General features: G+C 48.4%; 2 protein-coding genes and 1 pseudogene across 2 annotated transcripts in view; 2 read left to right on the forward strand and 1 right to left on the reverse strand.

Moving 5' to 3' along the window:
- The window catches only part of ABCC6 (ATP binding cassette subfamily C member 6), a 49,205-nt gene extending 40,933 nt beyond the window's left edge, over positions 1 to 8,272 (reverse strand). Inside the window, exons 1-7 of the mRNA XM_011358430.1 lie at positions 8,237 to 8,272; positions 7,224 to 7,406; positions 5,687 to 5,812; positions 5,423 to 5,551; positions 4,000 to 4,125; positions 2,741 to 2,802; positions 72 to 203 (exon numbers count right to left, since the gene is read on the reverse strand). Coding sequence (XP_011356732.1) covers positions 72 to 203; positions 2,741 to 2,802; positions 4,000 to 4,125; positions 5,423 to 5,551; positions 5,687 to 5,812; positions 7,224 to 7,406; positions 8,237 to 8,272 — 794 coding nt within the window. The remainder of the gene's footprint in view (positions 1 to 71; positions 204 to 2,740; positions 2,803 to 3,999; positions 4,126 to 5,422; positions 5,552 to 5,686; positions 5,813 to 7,223; positions 7,407 to 8,236) is intronic.
- Positions 8,273 to 11,016: 2,744 nt separating this feature from the next.
- Positions 11,017 to 16,620, forward strand: part of LOC105290976 (nodal modulator 1) — a 49,333-nt gene continuing 43,729 nt past the window's right edge. Inside the window, exons 1-3 of the mRNA XM_023529669.1 lie at positions 11,017 to 11,289; positions 14,877 to 14,966; positions 16,463 to 16,508. Coding sequence (XP_023385437.1) covers positions 11,119 to 11,289; positions 14,877 to 14,966; positions 16,463 to 16,508 — 307 coding nt within the window. The 5' untranslated portion in view covers positions 11,017 to 11,118. The remainder of the gene's footprint in view (positions 11,290 to 14,876; positions 14,967 to 16,462; positions 16,509 to 16,620) is intronic.
- LOC111738609 lies at positions 13,320 to 13,444 on the forward strand (annotated as a pseudogene).

Genomic DNA, 16,620 nt, shown 5'->3' on the forward strand with positions numbered 1-16,620 from the left:
GCCGAGTGACTCAGGGTTTTGCTGACCAAGCACCGAGCACCACGCTGACCGCCCGGCTTCCACACACTCACCGCTGGGCCGCACTGCGGTTCCTCGCCCACTGCCTTTCCAACTGGGAGACGAGTTCTTCCGAGGAGTTTTCTCTCCCAAGGGACCAGAAGTCTTCGGATCCCAGTGGTCTCCTGTAGCCCCTCCAGACCAGCCTGTAAAAGAGGGCCACCAGGGCAAGCTCCCCCCTGCCTTCTGCCCCTGCAAAGTCCTGGCCTGGTGGCTGCGTGACCCTGGGTAAGTCTCTTTATCTGTCTTCCCCTCTGCCGGGCCATCGGTAAGACAAGAGCCGTTAACCTAACCGCACCTAACGTTTGTGGGGCACTCTGCAGTCTACAAAGATCATCCCGTGAGCCCATGTGGTAGATTACTACTGACCCATTTTACATCTGAGGAAGCAAATAGAGTCTCAGACAGATTCAATGACTTCACCAAGGGACAATCTGTGTGGCAGGGGAAATAAACCTTCCAAGGAGTCAGAAGTCCAGAGATGAAAACTGTCGCTGGGGAGGAATCCTGAATTCCTCCTGGAGTTTTAAATGTCCCCACACTCCTCCTTGTTCACTGCTCCCGCCACGGGCCTCAGGACCTTTGCACAATCATGTCACCCTACTCAAACCTCCTTTCCTCCACTCCTTACCCGGTCACTTCTGATTTGTCCTTCACCTCTGGGCTTAGATGGGATTTTCTTAGAAGTCTGCTGAATGACCACCCCTCCTCGCCTGGCCCAGTCTTGTAATGATCCCCCAATTTGAGATCTCCTGAGCTTTTTTCTTTATGATGCTTGTTGCAATCATGATCATTTGCCTTTTCAGTCTGATGATTTATTTAGACTGACAGTTCTGTCGGGTAAAGACAGTCAGTACTTGCTTTTATCCTCACCCCCTGGCACAAGGCACAAGATCTGTCACGCGAAGCCATTTATCAACTCTGTGACTTTGGGCACGTCACTTCCTAACAAAGGATGGCAATTTTCTCCCCTTAAAATGAGAGCGTCTCCCAACGCCTGGGGCTGGCATATGAGATGACAGTATGTAGTTGGCACATTGTTGGAGGAGGTCATTGAGAGGAAGTGATGGCCCCTGGCCGTTGGAGGCTCCTCACCCGTCCCATGTTCTTGGAATGTGCAGTCTGCCCGCTCTTCCTGCACCAGAGCAGCTTCAAGGACGCAGGCTTGAGAGAGTAAGGTGCCGTGGAGACCATGTGAATGGTACACATGTCTGAACCCAGTTAAGGCCTCTGTGTGAACTGTTAGGACTCTGGCCGGTGGATGCGGAGATCTTCCTAAGACTAGCCTTGTGGGGTAAGTTCCTTTGCTTGTCAAACTGCCACCTACCAGTCTGGAGTGGCCTGCCTCTTCCGACCCTCTTTGGCCTCTGGATACAGGGCCATTTTGCGAGCCAACACGCATACATGAGCAATTAATTCCTACAGACTTCCATCAGGCGAGTGTGATTTTCTGTTCAGGTCTCAAACCCTTCTAATGACACCAAGGAGAAGGTTTTTTTCGGAGCTGGTCTTGAGCCACTTCCTGAGACTTTCCAAGTTCCCTTTCCTGACACAGAGCAAACTCAGGCACGCAACGGTCTGCTCTAGAAAGTATTAACGTGGCACGGTTTTCATAGAAATTATGTTTGGAGTTCTATGTGGCAAGCGATTCTATAGATTTTCCCAATTTGGCAGTGACAGAACGTTTCTTTCTTTCTTTCTTTCTCTTTTTTTTTAAAAAAAAGCCTATTAAAGTTGAAAAAGTGAGCTGATTTAAAGAAAAAAAAAATTCAGTAAATAGCATATGAATGGTACCCGAATAAGGCAAAAGCTTGAGGAATGGTCCCTGAGTGCCTCTGTTTGGGAAACCAAGGGTGAGTCTGTTTTCTTCTAGTGCTGCTATATGCTCTTTCCACAAATTCCACGTCGCCCACGCGTCCTGTTCGTCATCTACCAACCACTTTATATAACACTTGTCATGGGCCAGATCCTGTTCTAAGGGCTTCGCGGAACTTATCTCATTTACTCCTCACAATCCTAGGAGGTAGGTGCTATTATTACCCTCATTTTACAGGTGCAGGGACTGAGGCACAGAGAGGTTAAGTCACTTGCCCAAGGTCACCCCGCCAGGACGTGGTAGACTCGGATTTAAATCCAGGTGCTACCGAGAGCTGACTGCGGTGTGGTCAGGAGAGGGCCCGGTAGGTGGGCACCTTCTCAGCACCTGCTGTAGTAACTCTGGAGAAACACCTGTCTTCTCCATCAGCCTCTGGAGAACAAAGACTTGGTGTTTACCTCCTCATCCCCGGTGCTTAGCACCTAGTAGGTGCTTATTAAAAATTGGTGGAATGAATGAAGCTGAGTGAGAGATATGATTTTATTGTAAATATGAAGTACTGAGCACTTCATATTTAATGAAGGTAGGGTCGTTTCCAGAGGGGAAAACTGAGACTCCGGAGGTTTGCGATATGGCCAGCTCAGAGACAGAGCCGGCATTCACACCCAGATCTCACTCCAGTGAGTGAGTGGGATGTGGGTGATGGACACACCGAATCTGAGAAGGATGCACTGAGGCTGGCATGGATTCTTAGCCAGCTGCTGTTGGGAGGGAGCTCATGCGGGAAGAGCCGTGGCGATGAATCAGGGCAACGAATGCAGGTGGGCGGGAGCACCACGCGAGCCCCTTCCCGGTTACTTTACTTACCCAGAAACCCACCAGAACATGGCCTTGGAGGGGAAGGAGGCCCCAGCCTCTGGACATGGATTCTGTAAAGAGAAAAGATGGGGCAGAGGGAGGACTCAGTCTCACATGGCATGGCCAGTAGTGACAACGGGAGCCAAGGAAGACAGGATGAACTGACCATGAACTTAGTACCAAAAGTATACACTGAGGCACCCGGCCTCCTTGTCAGAGGTGGCCACCGATGGCCTTGGCGCTTCCTAGCAGGCAAGGCAAAAAGGGATTGGGCCCCAGGACCGACAGCATCTACAAGTGAAGAACTAACAGTTTTCCAGAAGAAAAACTACTGTGAATACCGAGACCGAGAAGTTCTCAAGGCAAGGACGATGCATGCCATAGAGAACAATATCCTCGACAGTATCCCTCAGCGAATGTGGTGAGGAGGTAGAGAGGGATCAGGGCCGAGATTTCGCCAGCTGCTCCAGAAAAATCGCACAGATCGATACTCTCATCGAGAGGACGTGGGAGTGCCCATTTCACCACCTCTTTACCGCCACGGCTCATTATCAATTTTTAATTTTTTTCCTGCCATTATCATAGCGGAAAAAAAGCCCTGTTACAGTTTAACTTGATTATTCAAGCAGTTGAGCATCTTTTTAGATGATCTCAGATCACCTGTCTGTTCCTCAGAGAATTCTTTCCTGATTTCAGGGACTAGTTCAATGTTACCGGTTGTAAACTCTCGTGGCCCGGAGCACTTGCCCCAGCTGGAATTTTCCACGCGTTTGCATAATGATGTGATTAATATTTGGTGCCCCTACCGGGCTGTTAGATGCATGATGACAGGGGCTACATCTGCTTGTTCACCATGGATTCTTAGCACCTAGCTGGGGCGAAGAGCAGGGGTTGGCAAACTGTGGCCGCGGGGGCCCAAGTCAGCCCAATGCCTATCTCTGCAAATAAAGTTACATGCGAACAACTCCATGATCCTTTATTGACATATTGTCTGGGGCTGGTTTTGGGCCATAGCAGCAGAATCGAGTAGCCACAGAGATCACACAGCCCACAAAGCTGAAAACATTTTCTCTCTTGCTCTAGACAGAACAAGTGGGCCAACCCATGGCATAGAATAGCCATGCAATACACATTTTGCCGAATGCTGGAAAGAATAAAAAATTAAAGGCCTGGGCTCTAGGTCAGCTTCCTTCGGTAGCATGGGGAGACCGAGGCCGGAAGTGGAACAGGGACAAGGGAGGCTCTGGATTGGAGGCATGGTGACTTACAGACTGCTGGGGGTCTTTAGGGAAGAAGGAGGGTTGATCAGCCAAGCACGACAGCACAAATTGTGCCACCACCAAAGACAGGCACAGGTAGGTTGACAGGTGGCGGAAGGGGTCACTCTGGAAGTCCTGTGGGAGAGCAAGCAGAAGTGCCACTCGGTGTAGGCAGGCAGGTTGATAAGTCATCTGTAGGAACCCACCATTTCGTGAATCCGTGGAGGGCCTGTGGAATTTTCTCATTAGTTATAAAGCTTATTTTGTCAGAATCTGTCCTTGTTTCTCTCTCTTGTCCTTTTGGAAGGGTGAAGTAACCAATTGGCTCCCGAAATGCTGATCTGAAGCCTGTTGCAGTCAGTTTTCTGATCAGGAGTCTTGAGTGAGTGTGTCACCCACGCAAGCAGTTTTCAACCCCTGGTCTAGACTATATTTTTTCTCTTAACAGATAAAACGACCCATCATGTGTTCTAATATGGAAATGCTGCTTTCCAGGTTGGCAGCAGAAATATGGGTGAGTGTGCGAAATGAGTGTGTAAAACGGATTCATGGGAGCATGGGTGAGAGTGAGAATCGGTGAGCATGAGGGGGAGCGGGCACGCGTGTGAGGAAGAGTGCATGCAGGTGTGTGTTGGGAGAGGCCATGAGAGGACGTGACCGCAGGATGACCCACGAACCGCCCCGGGGCCATCAGAGGCTCCTCGCCCCTCCCCTGTCCTTGGAATGTGCACTTGTCCCACAGTGGGAGCTGTTCCAATGAGGTAGCCTTGGGAAAACAAGGTGTCATGAGACCATCTGGATGGTTCCATGACCGAACCCCGCTAAGGCCTCTGTGTGAACTGTTAAGATCCTGGCAGGCAGGTGTGGAGTTTCTGTCTCTCCGTGCCAGAGACCAGCCGAGTAGGTGAGTCCCCCCGCCCCCCACCCAAAATCTCCACCTCGCATTCTGGAGTGACCTGCTTTTTCTGTCTCTCTTTGCCCTCCGGGTACGGGACCAGTTTGGAATTTTACCTGTGAACTCCCAGAGTGTCTGTGCCCAGGGGCGTGGGAGGGCTGCGTGAATGTGTGTGCAGTGAGGGAGTGTGGGATGTTTGTGCCTCGTCGTGTGGCAGCTTGACGGCAAGTGTGTGTGTGTGTGTGAGATGTTTCGGAGTCTGTGGGTGATGCATAAATGGGGGCATACAAGTGTGTGCCTGGTGTGTAAGTAAAGTGTGTGACTTGAGTGTGCAAGATGATGGGCGTTTGTGTCGATAAAAGCGTGTGGGACGATGGGCACTTCTACAAGAGGAAGCGCATTTGTGAGTCAGTCGCTAGAGCTGAAGCAGCTGTGTCGTGCCGTGTCTGTGTAGAGGGAGTTATGTGTGGAAAGGGGAGGACCTAGGGCCCGGAGCTACCATATTGGTTTTCCCTGGTGGTCCAGGACCCCACTTACCCCTTGCGAGGCCTGCTGGGCAGCACTGGTGGCTGGCAAGAGAGAGCAGAGAAGCCAGTACCCAAACAGCACCCCAGATGCCTGGACCCCCTTCTTCCTCTCAGCGTGGATCAGGAACACTGCAAAGCTCTGGACAGGAGAGTCAGGACACGCCCCCTTAAGGTCGGGGGATGAGGGAGGAGGGGCCCCGCGCTGCCCCACACCCTCCACCAGGCAGAAAAAGCAGCAGACGGGAGCCAGCCGGCAAGCCTGGGGACTTGTTACCATTGCGGTGAGCCACACGGTGGGGTGAATGAGGAATTCTGGGGCCTGGGGTGTCCCCTGCTGGATCCTCCAAAGAGTGACAGACACGTTGGAGATGCACAGGATTATGAGGGCGAACCCGAGCACCTGGGGAGACAGGCTTGGATAAGGCTGATGGGGTGAAAAGAAAGATACTTAACAAGACGCGTCTTATTAGACGGTGGCTCCGGATAGGGCACTGTCACGGACCAATGTCATAATTTAACAGTGCCAGCGTGAAAGATGTGTGAGAAAGATGTGTGTTGCAGATCGATCTCGACCTGTAACTGTATCATATAAATAAGACACGGCAGGGGCCTGAGCCAACACAGTGTTTTCCAAGATGCGGGCAGTGCTCAGATAGTGCACAAGAAAGGCACAGCTCGAAGTGAGATTTACTCACTCCCTTCAAGTCTCTTTCAATCCCTACTGCGAAATCAAGGAGAAACTCTCTGTTGGGGCCGGTGTGTCTCTAGGCCCTATAAGATGCCTTGGTGTCTCTTTTGAACAAGGGAAAGCAAGAAAGTGAGACAGACAGAGGGTGCCCATGCCAGAAAGAAGGCCAGACCTGGCACACTGGGGACTCTCAGTCAGCCAAAGTGGGGGCTACACGACCACCCGCAGGCTGAAGTTTGGCACGCTGCCAAACTTTCTGTATCACCTGTGACATAAGAATGGTTTTGACATTTTCCAACCGTTGAACAAAACTCAAAAAGAAAAAAAAAGTATAGCATATCATGATGCGTGGAAACGATATGAAATTCCTATTTCAGTGACTCTAAATATTTTTTTAATGGAAACACAGTCATGCCTATTTGTGTACTGTGGTCTGTGGCTGCCATGGCAGAACTGAGTAGTTGGGGCAGAGACCACGTGATCCTCAGAACCGCAAACATGTACTGTCTGGCCCTTTAAGGAAGAGTGCGTCAACCCCCGGAGAGATACGGTCAGCAATAGGACAAAAATTAACAAGGGAATGAATGAACCTAGAAGGGCATTCCTGTAAAAGGGGACGGTTGAACGGAAAAGTTCACCTTAGAATGCTAGCGTATTTCTAACTCACCAAAATAAATACCCAACCATTTTAAGAACCGTTCTTTAGTCCTGCTGGAGGGGAACATAAACATCGACGCACGACTGTTAAAAACGTAAAAGGTTTATCCTACCGCGATCCTGTAAAGTTTCCTTGTGTATCCCAGGAGGACACACTGCGTGCTTTGCAGAATGCCAAGTTATGGTGGCCATAAACCTCCCAGGAGTGTGTGAGTGTTTGGATAGGGGTGTTTGAGGATTTTCATTCTTAGCAAATCTGTGTGGGTGAACCTTGCTCCACAGTGTTTACCTGTGCAGTCTCTGGAGTATCGCTCTGTTTGATTAACAGGCTCCCTCTTTGTCCCCACCCTGTATGTTCCCTGATAGGAAGAATGTCCATTTTGGGAGTCTCTGCCAGGTTCCAGCCTACTCCTCGCCCCTCCCCACAACCATTGTCTGGTTCTAGGCTCCCAAAGGCAGTGGCTACCATTTTGGCCTTGAAGAGTGAGGACATCCGGAGGTAGCCCTTGCCATGACGATGGATGTAGAAGAGGTAGATGGGGCCAAGGACCCAGAGGTACATGGGGGGCACCCAGACCCCTGCTGTTTTCAGGGAGCATAGTCTCAGTAGGTGGTCAGCGGCGGGCTCAGGCTCCGTCTGGTTCCAGACCTGAGGGGACACCAGGGTGACCCTTACGATGGTACAATTGTACACAGGGGTCGCAAACTCACCTGCTTAGGGGGCCAAGCATCCTTTTGGACCCTCACATTTACATGAAAACGTGCCAAGCACTCTTCAGAGTACCTTAGCGTTCTCGATTCCTTTAATCCTAACAAAAAACCCTCTGAGGTAGATGCAGGTATCACACTGATTTTGCAGATGAGGACGCCGAGGCCCAGAGAGGTTGAGGAACCTGGCTGATATCACCCAGCTAGAGAGTGGTGGTGCGGGGATTCGAATATGACGCTCAGAGAGCGTGGCCTCCTCAGTTCTCTCCCTACTGTATTTACACCCCCATCACCTCCCCACTGGTTATCTTACTCCTCCGGGCTTCACCAGTCGCCAGCTCTGGGAACTGCAACCTGCCTGTGCCTCAGTTTCCTTCCCTGCCAAGGGGGGAATCATAAGAGGCTCTACCTCTAACGGGGTCAATCCGTGTAAAGCACATAGCACAGAGTAAGTTCTCAGTCAACACCAGCGGTTATTTTTGCCTTACCTCCTTGGCCCCTGAGATCCTGGGAGTTTGCGACCCCCACTGCCACCCCATAAACACTCTTTGAGCCCTTTGCTGAGAGCCGGCATGAGAGAGGTGGGGGTCCTGAAGCTTTATGCAAATGGGGGTCAAAGTCTCCCTCGCTGGAAGGTCTGGAGCCCCTTTAACCCCGGTGGGCTGCCTTGGGCACGCATTTGGTTAAAGGGGTCTCTCCCCTCCCCAGTGTCACCACCTGGGAGATCCACCATGCCAGGGGAAGGAGGGTGGGGCAGGCGGAAACACTCACCCTCGGTCCCATGCAGAGCTCACCAGGCACGGCCATTGGGCGCTGTCGGTGTCTCTGTCCGTCAGTCAGTCAGTCGGTCAGTGGGTCGGTCAGTCCCTGACAGCCTCCTCGCCCATGCCCCTGGCCAGAGGGGAATAGGCGGGGCCTGGCAGGCTTGGCCCGGATTCGGAGCTCTGGATTGCGAGGCCCCGGGCAAGGTCCAGCCGCGGTGGGGGTGGGGCGAGAAGGGGTGAAATGAGGCAAACGGGGAGGGGATCCCTCAGTCCCAGAAAGTGCAGTAGCATCTCCGTGCAACCCCCCTGTCCCGGCAGCAAGTGTCATCCCAAACTTCCTGAATACTGTAGACCAGCAATTCCGGGAACTTCTCCTGCGGAAGACTCCGACAGGTGTGCACATACTAAGTGTCCAACACCAGGGTGGGTGGGGACGGTTGGGTTAGGGGCAGGCTCCTCATCCGTGCGGATGGACATTGTCTGCCTCTAAGGTGGTGGGAAGATTTTAAGATTACTAATAAAGAGTTTGACATAGTGCCTGGGAAATGGTAAATGCTCAGAAGTTAGCTATTATTAGCATTAGTATTATTATTTTATTTGTAGGTTACTAAGCCGTGGTTCAAAGTACCAATGCAGAAATGTATTAATTTGGAAAGATGATCGTTTAATGCTGAGTGAAGAAAGAGATCATAATACAAAACAGGCTATATTTTTTGCAAAAATAAAAAAGGATATGCTTGAATTGGAGAAGGTGGGGAAGTCGAGCCATTTACCTTCTTCTCCTAGGTATTGAGTGAGGTGTGTCCCAGCCATGAGTTCTTTTTAAAATGACTTATACATGCATATGTAACATATATACCTAAATAAAAAGATGGAAATGCACTAAAGCGGCGATCATGGCAATCCTAATTGTCTTTTTTTTCCTTTCCTTTCCTTTCCTTCTGCAATGAGCATGTATTCCTTTTAAGATAAGAATGAAAGACTCGGCTTTTTCAGACAGACGAGCACAGGTAGAGAGTTTGAGTGCAGAATTAAAACCCTCTGCATTCTCCCCACTGCCTTATTTCTTCTTAGGGTTTTGGTCTCGTCTTTCCTCCCACCTCCTGCAGGGCCTCAAGAGCATGAGTCCGCTTGGCCTTATTAGTTCCCTTGCTTGTTTCCGCCCCAGCCATCCTCCTGCCTCGGTCTTCAGGAAAAGGGCAGAGACACCAAGAATCCAAAGACTTGTCCTGGAGTTGAGTTGGCTGGTCTGCTGTTTACATTTTAATTCCATGTTTATTTGAAGTGTTTTTGGTGGAGGCTGATGGAAATTACGGGGAGGCTTGAGTCCCTCCTCCCTACACCACCATCCTTCAATTGGCTTCGCCACAGTCCTAGTGCGTTATTTCTTTATACATTTGAAGATGCTAAGATGAAGGGAATGGTGGAAATTTGAGGGGGAATGGTTGGGAAGAAGAATATAGAGGAAATTAGTTGAGGTGAGCCAAGAACAGAACTGGGACACCTCAAAGCCTACTTCTGGCTCCATGAACAGCAAGCACAGAGAGTCTCAGGCAAGCCCCTTTCCATCTTTGGGCCTCGATTTCTCATTCTGTAGGATGAAAAGATTCCGGAGGCCAGCATTGGTGGCTTTCAACCCCTGGGATTTGTTAAGATAAACCGGAATTCATGTTCAGGAAGGGTAAATGGCAAATATTTCAATTGTAGTCATAAATAACAAATACAATCAATAAAGCAATCGTTTAAACATCTCTTTATAGCTGAACATTTGAGAGTCTCAGTGTCTTTCGAGTGAGAATTCAGACTGAGGAACTGAAATTGGATGCACTCATGATGGAGATCCTAGATGGATGTGTCATTCTGCTGTAGCCACTGTGAGGGTTTTGACCTTTGTAAAGTTTAAGATCATTGTGGTTCATAGCTGTACATGGCTTAGCCACAATAGCAAATTCCAGTTGGAAATTTTCTCTTACCTTGTCATTTAGAAACAAAATGTAAAACTATCAGAATAAGGCACTTGAGTTTTTTTTTAAAGGAGCGAAATGGAAGAATTCCAAATGTCAGGTCAGAAAAAGCAATTTCTTTTGTCTATTTAGATGTGGTGGCTTGAGGTTAAATTCAGCCTATATCATAGCATACATTCAATCTTGGGACAAAATACTCCACATCGATATTTGAACTTATTTTCACATAAACAATACTTCATCTCCCAGAGCTAGTTCAAAGTAAATTAAACTCTGTACATCTCTTGCTTCTGAGGGAAACCCTTAAAATTTGTTTCTATACAAATCTTATTAGAGCTAGAATTAAAATAAAATTTAAATCTCTTTGAAAATGTTATGCTGAACTTAAACGTAAATCTCTTTGAAAATGTTATGCTTTAAAAGCCTTATCGGCCATTTATTATGGAAAAATGCAATGCACCAACTTATTACGAATGCCTAAAGTTGTTTTTGAGATTATATATCACCTGTGGAATATGGGTCAAAACTGTTCGGGAAAGTTTTTGGATACTTCGAGCAACAGCCTGTCGTCCTTTCCAGTTTCAGGGAGGGAGACAGAATTCCGAAGTAGAATTCAACTTTGAAGTTTCTGCCTGAACGCACGCGCCTTGCAACTGCACCTGTCAGAAGGTGCGCGGAGTCCTCCAGGCCCATAGAGGGCACTAGCGGTCTCGTTTTGTTGCCGAGCGTGTGCCGGAGTCGTCCTGCCAGGGGTGGGGGCGTGGCGTCGGAAGGCGCATGCGCGGCGTCGGAAGGCGCATGCGCGGCGCCGGCGGGGCGGGGCCTGGGCCGTCAGCGCTCTGCGGAGGAGGAAGCGGCCGGCAGCGTGCGGTGTGAGGGGCGGGACCAGGCGGCCTGCTGAGGCTCGGGTGGTGGAGGTCGGGCCATGCTGGGTCTCCGGGGCGCTGGGCCGCCGGGGCCAGTGTTGATGTCCACCACTCTAGTGCTGCTGCTGCTGCTGAGCGGCGTGGGTCCGGCGTGCGGCTCCGAGGACATCGTGGTGGGCTGCGGGGGCTTCGTCAAGTCGGACGTGGAGATCAACTACTCGCTCATCGAGGTGAGCGCCCGCCCCGCGGCCCCGGCCGGGCTCGCTCTGTGACCCTGGCTCAGTCACTCAGCCTCTCTGGGCCGCGGTGGCTTTTGTGACACCAGGCGGTTGCCACCAGCCCCACTTTATAGAGTCCTTTCCTTTTTAAAGGCGTCGCTTCCCGCGGGCCCTGCACCATTCCCTTCTCGGTTGCGCTAGCGTGGACGTTTTTACCGTGGGGTCAGCTACGGAGTCGGGGTTGGGGACCTCAGAGTACGTGCGCAGGGGTGCGAGGGGCATTTGTGGTGATGATGGTGCGTAACTTTTATCAGATCACTCAAATTCAGGGATCTCCAAAATCAAGACCTCAGATTCTGTGAAACCCAAACTCCAGCTCCCCAGAATCTAGAGCCCATGTAATCCAGAACCGTGACCGTCCCCAGAACCCAGGCCCCGGATTTCAGCAGGTCCCAGGCCCGTGGCAACCCGGACACCAGATCCCTCAGAAGCCATATCCCAGATCTTCAAAACCCAGAACCCCTGAAACTCAGATTTCCTGAAACCCACATTCCAGAACCTAGAGACCATAAGTCTCATCCCGCAACCTGCACAACTCAGCCCTCCCCCAAACTTCTAATCCACTAAACTGCAACTTCCCTAGATGCTTTTAACAAGCATCATTCCCAGGAGATCTCTTGGTATCTCTGGAATTGGATATCTGTACTTTTAGTCCCTTCCCCCATTCCTTACCCCCTTGGGACTCCTTTTCCTCTGAAAATGGAGAGTTGTCTGCCGCCCTGATTACCTTACTTGGTAGTTACTGGAATTATGCTAGAGGTTTGTGCTATTAAGTTGCAAAGCCCTAGTCAATTAAATGATTGTCAGCCTGGTGGGATTCTGACCCAGAAAGCTTTTGTGAGGAAGGGAGGCTGATGGAGGTAGAATAGGTTCCTTGTCAGGGTAGATGGGAAGGGACCAGAGGGAGGGCTGGCGTCCTTTTAGGACCATACTGATGATGGGGCAGGAGAAGGGGACTTGAAAGAGAAATGAGAGGCAGGCTGGGAGAGGCCAAAGAGAAGGGACTGGGACCCCAAAGGCTGCCTGAACGCACATTTGAGGTGCTCCAGCACTGGCAGATGGGGGCCGTGGCAAAGGGTGAACCAGTGTGTTCTGCAAAGCAGGTTGCTGAGGTTTGGGGAATGGTAGGAAGTAGGTTCCACACCCCACTAGTTCTTTGACCTGGCCTTGCCTTGCCGCAGCTCCCCACTTTCTGTTCCTGTAGGTGGTGTGAGAGAGAAGCAGCAGGACCTAGTGCCATGGATGTCCGAAAGAAGATAATCAATTGTCGCCTTTAAGACCCCTCTGTCTGTGGCTTCTGCACCATTTTTGGTCTTAAGAAGCTGAGTGTTTAGTGACTCTAACCTCTAACAGTGGCAGGGTTCCAAGGATCAGCTGGGCGCCCATGCCACATCCTGGATTGCTTTCTAGTGTGTGGGCACAGGGCATTTCAGAAGCTGCCTTGATAGGCCTTTTGTAGCTTGTGGTTTCCTGGGGCTCTGGGAGGAATTTGAAGGCGGGTAGGTACACTCCCACCCCACAGACTAATTGTGACCTTGAGAGCAGAGGGCAAGTTTTGTGACCCAGTATGAAGTGTGTTCCTTGAGCCCCAGGAGCATCTGTCCAGATTGTCTGACACATTCGTCCTTTCATAGTTTTTGATTGTGAAATCAGGCATTTCGTATGTGTAACGTATATTGCCATCCGGTGTCCTGATCTGTACTTTATGAAAGACATGTAAATAAGATATTTCACAATCATTTCTTGATTGCATTTTCTGTCTTATAATAAAACTGCCATCACTCTTTCCCAGCCTTCTTCCTTTCTGGGTGTTTTTCCACTATATTCATTCATTCATTCAGTCACTATTGGGTGAGCCCCTGCATGCACTGACATTTTGTCCAGGTGGGGATATAGGTAGCAGTATAGCAAACAGAGCAGACAAGTATACCTACAAAAGAAAAATTACAGTCAGGAGATTTCATATTAAAAACTGGATTCCTGTCTACGGCCATGCCACCCTGAACAAGCCCGATCCCATCTGATCTTGGAATTGGAAGCTAAGCAGGTTTGGGCCTGGTTAGTACTTAGATGGAAGACCACCTAGGAAGACCAGGTGCTGTAGGCATAAAAAATAAGGGATTGTAAGCTGACGAGGTCCTTGCAATCTGTGAGGTCAACCAAAGGTTGCCTCGCCTAAATAAATAAAAATAAAAACTGGGTTCCTGAGTTCTCTGGAAAACCAGCTGATCTTTGAGCTGTAAAATTTGGCTCTGGTTGAGTAGTGCTGTGCCTCCCTTTACATGAATGCCCGTTGGTATTACCTCTCTCTCCCTTCTTGGCAGGTGAATTTTCAACCCCTGCTTTAAGCGTGTGCATCTGATTTTTTTACGGCCTGTAAACAGATTAACTGACTATTTATTGAGCACCTACCCTGAACAAGACACTTACTGGTGCTGTGGACCATAGTCATGCCAAGTTACAGTCTGTGTGTAACTTCACTCTCTTCCTTTCCTAAGTGTGCACATGTGAGTTTGCTGCTCTTTACATATTTGTAGCTGGTGTGACATGACTCATTTTCATATCATGGTCACGGAGCATTAACATTTTAGAGGTGTGGACATTATCAGATCCACCTGCTTCTTTTTACAGGTGTAGAAACAGGCTTGGCGTGCTTGAGCCTTGCAGCAGGAAGGTTTAGGAAATTTTCCTTAAATCCAGTCTCTGCCCTGCTGGTGATACCACATTGCTTTTTTCTTAAGAGACGTGTTAGTAATACAACATAGTAATATAGTAAAATAGTAAATGATAATTACTATTTTTTGAGCCTGTACTCTGTGCCAGGTGCTTAATATGCACAGATGTGAGTCTGTACAGCCACCATGAAGAGGAGTGGCTCTCTTTTTACCCATGAAGAAACATGTGACCTACGGAGGGTAAATGACTTGCCCAAGGTCACACAGTACGTGGAAGAGCCAGATGTTACTTGAGCACCTTAATGGGTTAGCAGTTTGTGTCTGGGAATGCTCAGGATGCAAGAGTTTTAGAGAGTCCTTGAGGAGAGGACACATGTTAAGTGTCTTTGGATATGTTTCTGTCCCGTGAATGAAAATCAAAGAGAAAATTAAACTGTTCAAGCTGAGCATTACTCCAGGTATTGGGAATCAGTTAGGATTTATGATCCCTGGCCTGACCCCAGACCTTCTAGTTTAGAAGGAGAAGTGGGCTTGGGAATTGCATTTTAACAAGTGCCTCACTAACAGCAAATTTGAAAAATTTAGACCCAGAAACCAAATAGAGAGCCACTAAAATGAACTGAAAAATATTAAAAATTACAACTTTAGAGGTAGACTTTAGATGGTTTTTAACTCAAAAAATATCGACTCACATTATTTTGGAGGTACTTTGTCATTTCTCTCTGTCCCTAGTGCCCACTGTTAATAGCAGCATATAGCAGGTCCTCAGCAAACGTGTATTGACCGAATGCGCCTTGGTGTAACATCCATAGCTAATTTGCAAAGGCAGTATAATGACTTCTCTTTTCTTTCCTTCCTTTCTAGATAAAGTTGTACACCAAGCATGGGACTTTGAAATACCAGACAGACTGTGCCCCTAACAATGGTTACTTTATGATCCCCTTGTATGATAAGGTGAGTGGAAGAATAGTCTTTTATGGTGGCAAGTGGTGTGGCCCGCAGTGCTGTGCTAATAACCAGGGCAGCGGCCTTGCCTGCGGAGCAAGTGCTCATCTGCCTCGTAAGCTGTAAGTGGAACGTGGCAGTTCTGGCCCAGCTCGGGGGAGACAGCTTCCAGACTGGCGCGATCAAATGCTGCTTCTCAGTGCGGAGACATCTGTGGTCGTTACAGCTGTGGGGGAGGGGGCGTGCTGCAGGTACCTAGCGAGGTAACCAGCGAGGCCGGGAATGAAGCTGAACGTCCATCGCCCTGCACAGGACAGACACGTGTCAGCAGCGCCAGCATTGAAAAACCCTGATCTAATAGAACCCTTTATTTGCAAGCAGCTTAAAATGTTTAAAAAATTCTTATAAGTAATGTGTGAATTCATGAGCTTTGTGGGAAAAAAAATCAAGGTCTTTAGAAGTATACGAAGTAAATTTTATCTTTTATCTCCCAAGATCCCCTCTTTTCGTAGTGATAACCCTTTGATAAAAGTTTTGGCGTATGTCTTAACAGACTGCTTTCTCTGTGTATAGTTACACAGGTGACCATGAATACATATGCACATCCACATACGCAGACACACACAAGCACATATGAACCTACATAGGTGTCCACGCCCACCCACACGTCCAGCCCCCATCCTCCTCACACTCCAACTTTATATTTGGAAATATAGATCCACAGTAAGTTGCAAAAATAGTCAATATACATAGTTTTGATTTTGATTTTTATTTTTATAAAAATACAAATGGAATCGAGCAATAGGAATTCTGTGGTTTGATTTTTTTTTTTCCTATGGTAACATCTTGGCACGCTTTCAACATCAGCATGTATAGATTTACTGCCTTCTTTTTAATGGCTGCATAGCATGTCAGAGTCAGGCCGAAACTAATTTATTTTACTAGTTCTCTTTTGGTAGACATAGAGGCTTTCCCCAATTTTAAAATTATTAATACTAACAACACAGCAATAAATATTCGTGAACTTACATCTTTATATACAATACATAAGATTGATTTCTAGAGGTGTAGTAGCTGGGTCTCGAACTCTGTTTTCTTTTTTCAAACTGTTGAAGCAGTCTCAAGAAACCAGGGCGTAAGAGCAAAATCTAGTTTTAAGACAGGACTTTAATTCTTGAAGCTGTGTGCTGATCCTGGCAGCCTTGGGCGTGTGAGGGGTTGCTAGGAGATCCCATTAATAGTATGTTAGGTGTCAAAGGACAGTGCTCTCTTGAACATGGTGCCTTCAGAATGCTGATGGGAAGCGGTGCCTTCTGATTGGTCAGCTTCAGCTCGTTGCATCTGATCAGAATCAGAGAGCCCACTATTCTTTAGAGGAACACAGCTTATGCTCGGAATTTTATTTCTGGTGTAAAAATTTTAGAATAAATAGTAGTACTAAACTAAACTAGTGTAAGCCTTATTATCAGTTCTCATTTTTTTACTTTTTTTTCCTCCCTTCTTAGGGAGATTTTATTCTGAAGATTGAGCCTCCCTTAGGATGGAGTTTCGGTAAGTTAACTGAATAACCAGACATACTCTGTAAATGATTAGATTATATGCTGAATATTAATATAAGTCGACAGAGTGCATAGATTGTTAGAAAGTTAAAGATTTCTTGTGT

This window comes from Pteropus vampyrus, unplaced genomic scaffold (assembly GCF_000151845.1).
Source record: "Pteropus vampyrus isolate Shadow unplaced genomic scaffold, Pvam_2.0 Scaffold40, whole genome shotgun sequence".
Classification (NCBI taxonomy): domain Eukaryota; kingdom Metazoa; phylum Chordata; class Mammalia; order Chiroptera; family Pteropodidae; genus Pteropus; species Pteropus vampyrus.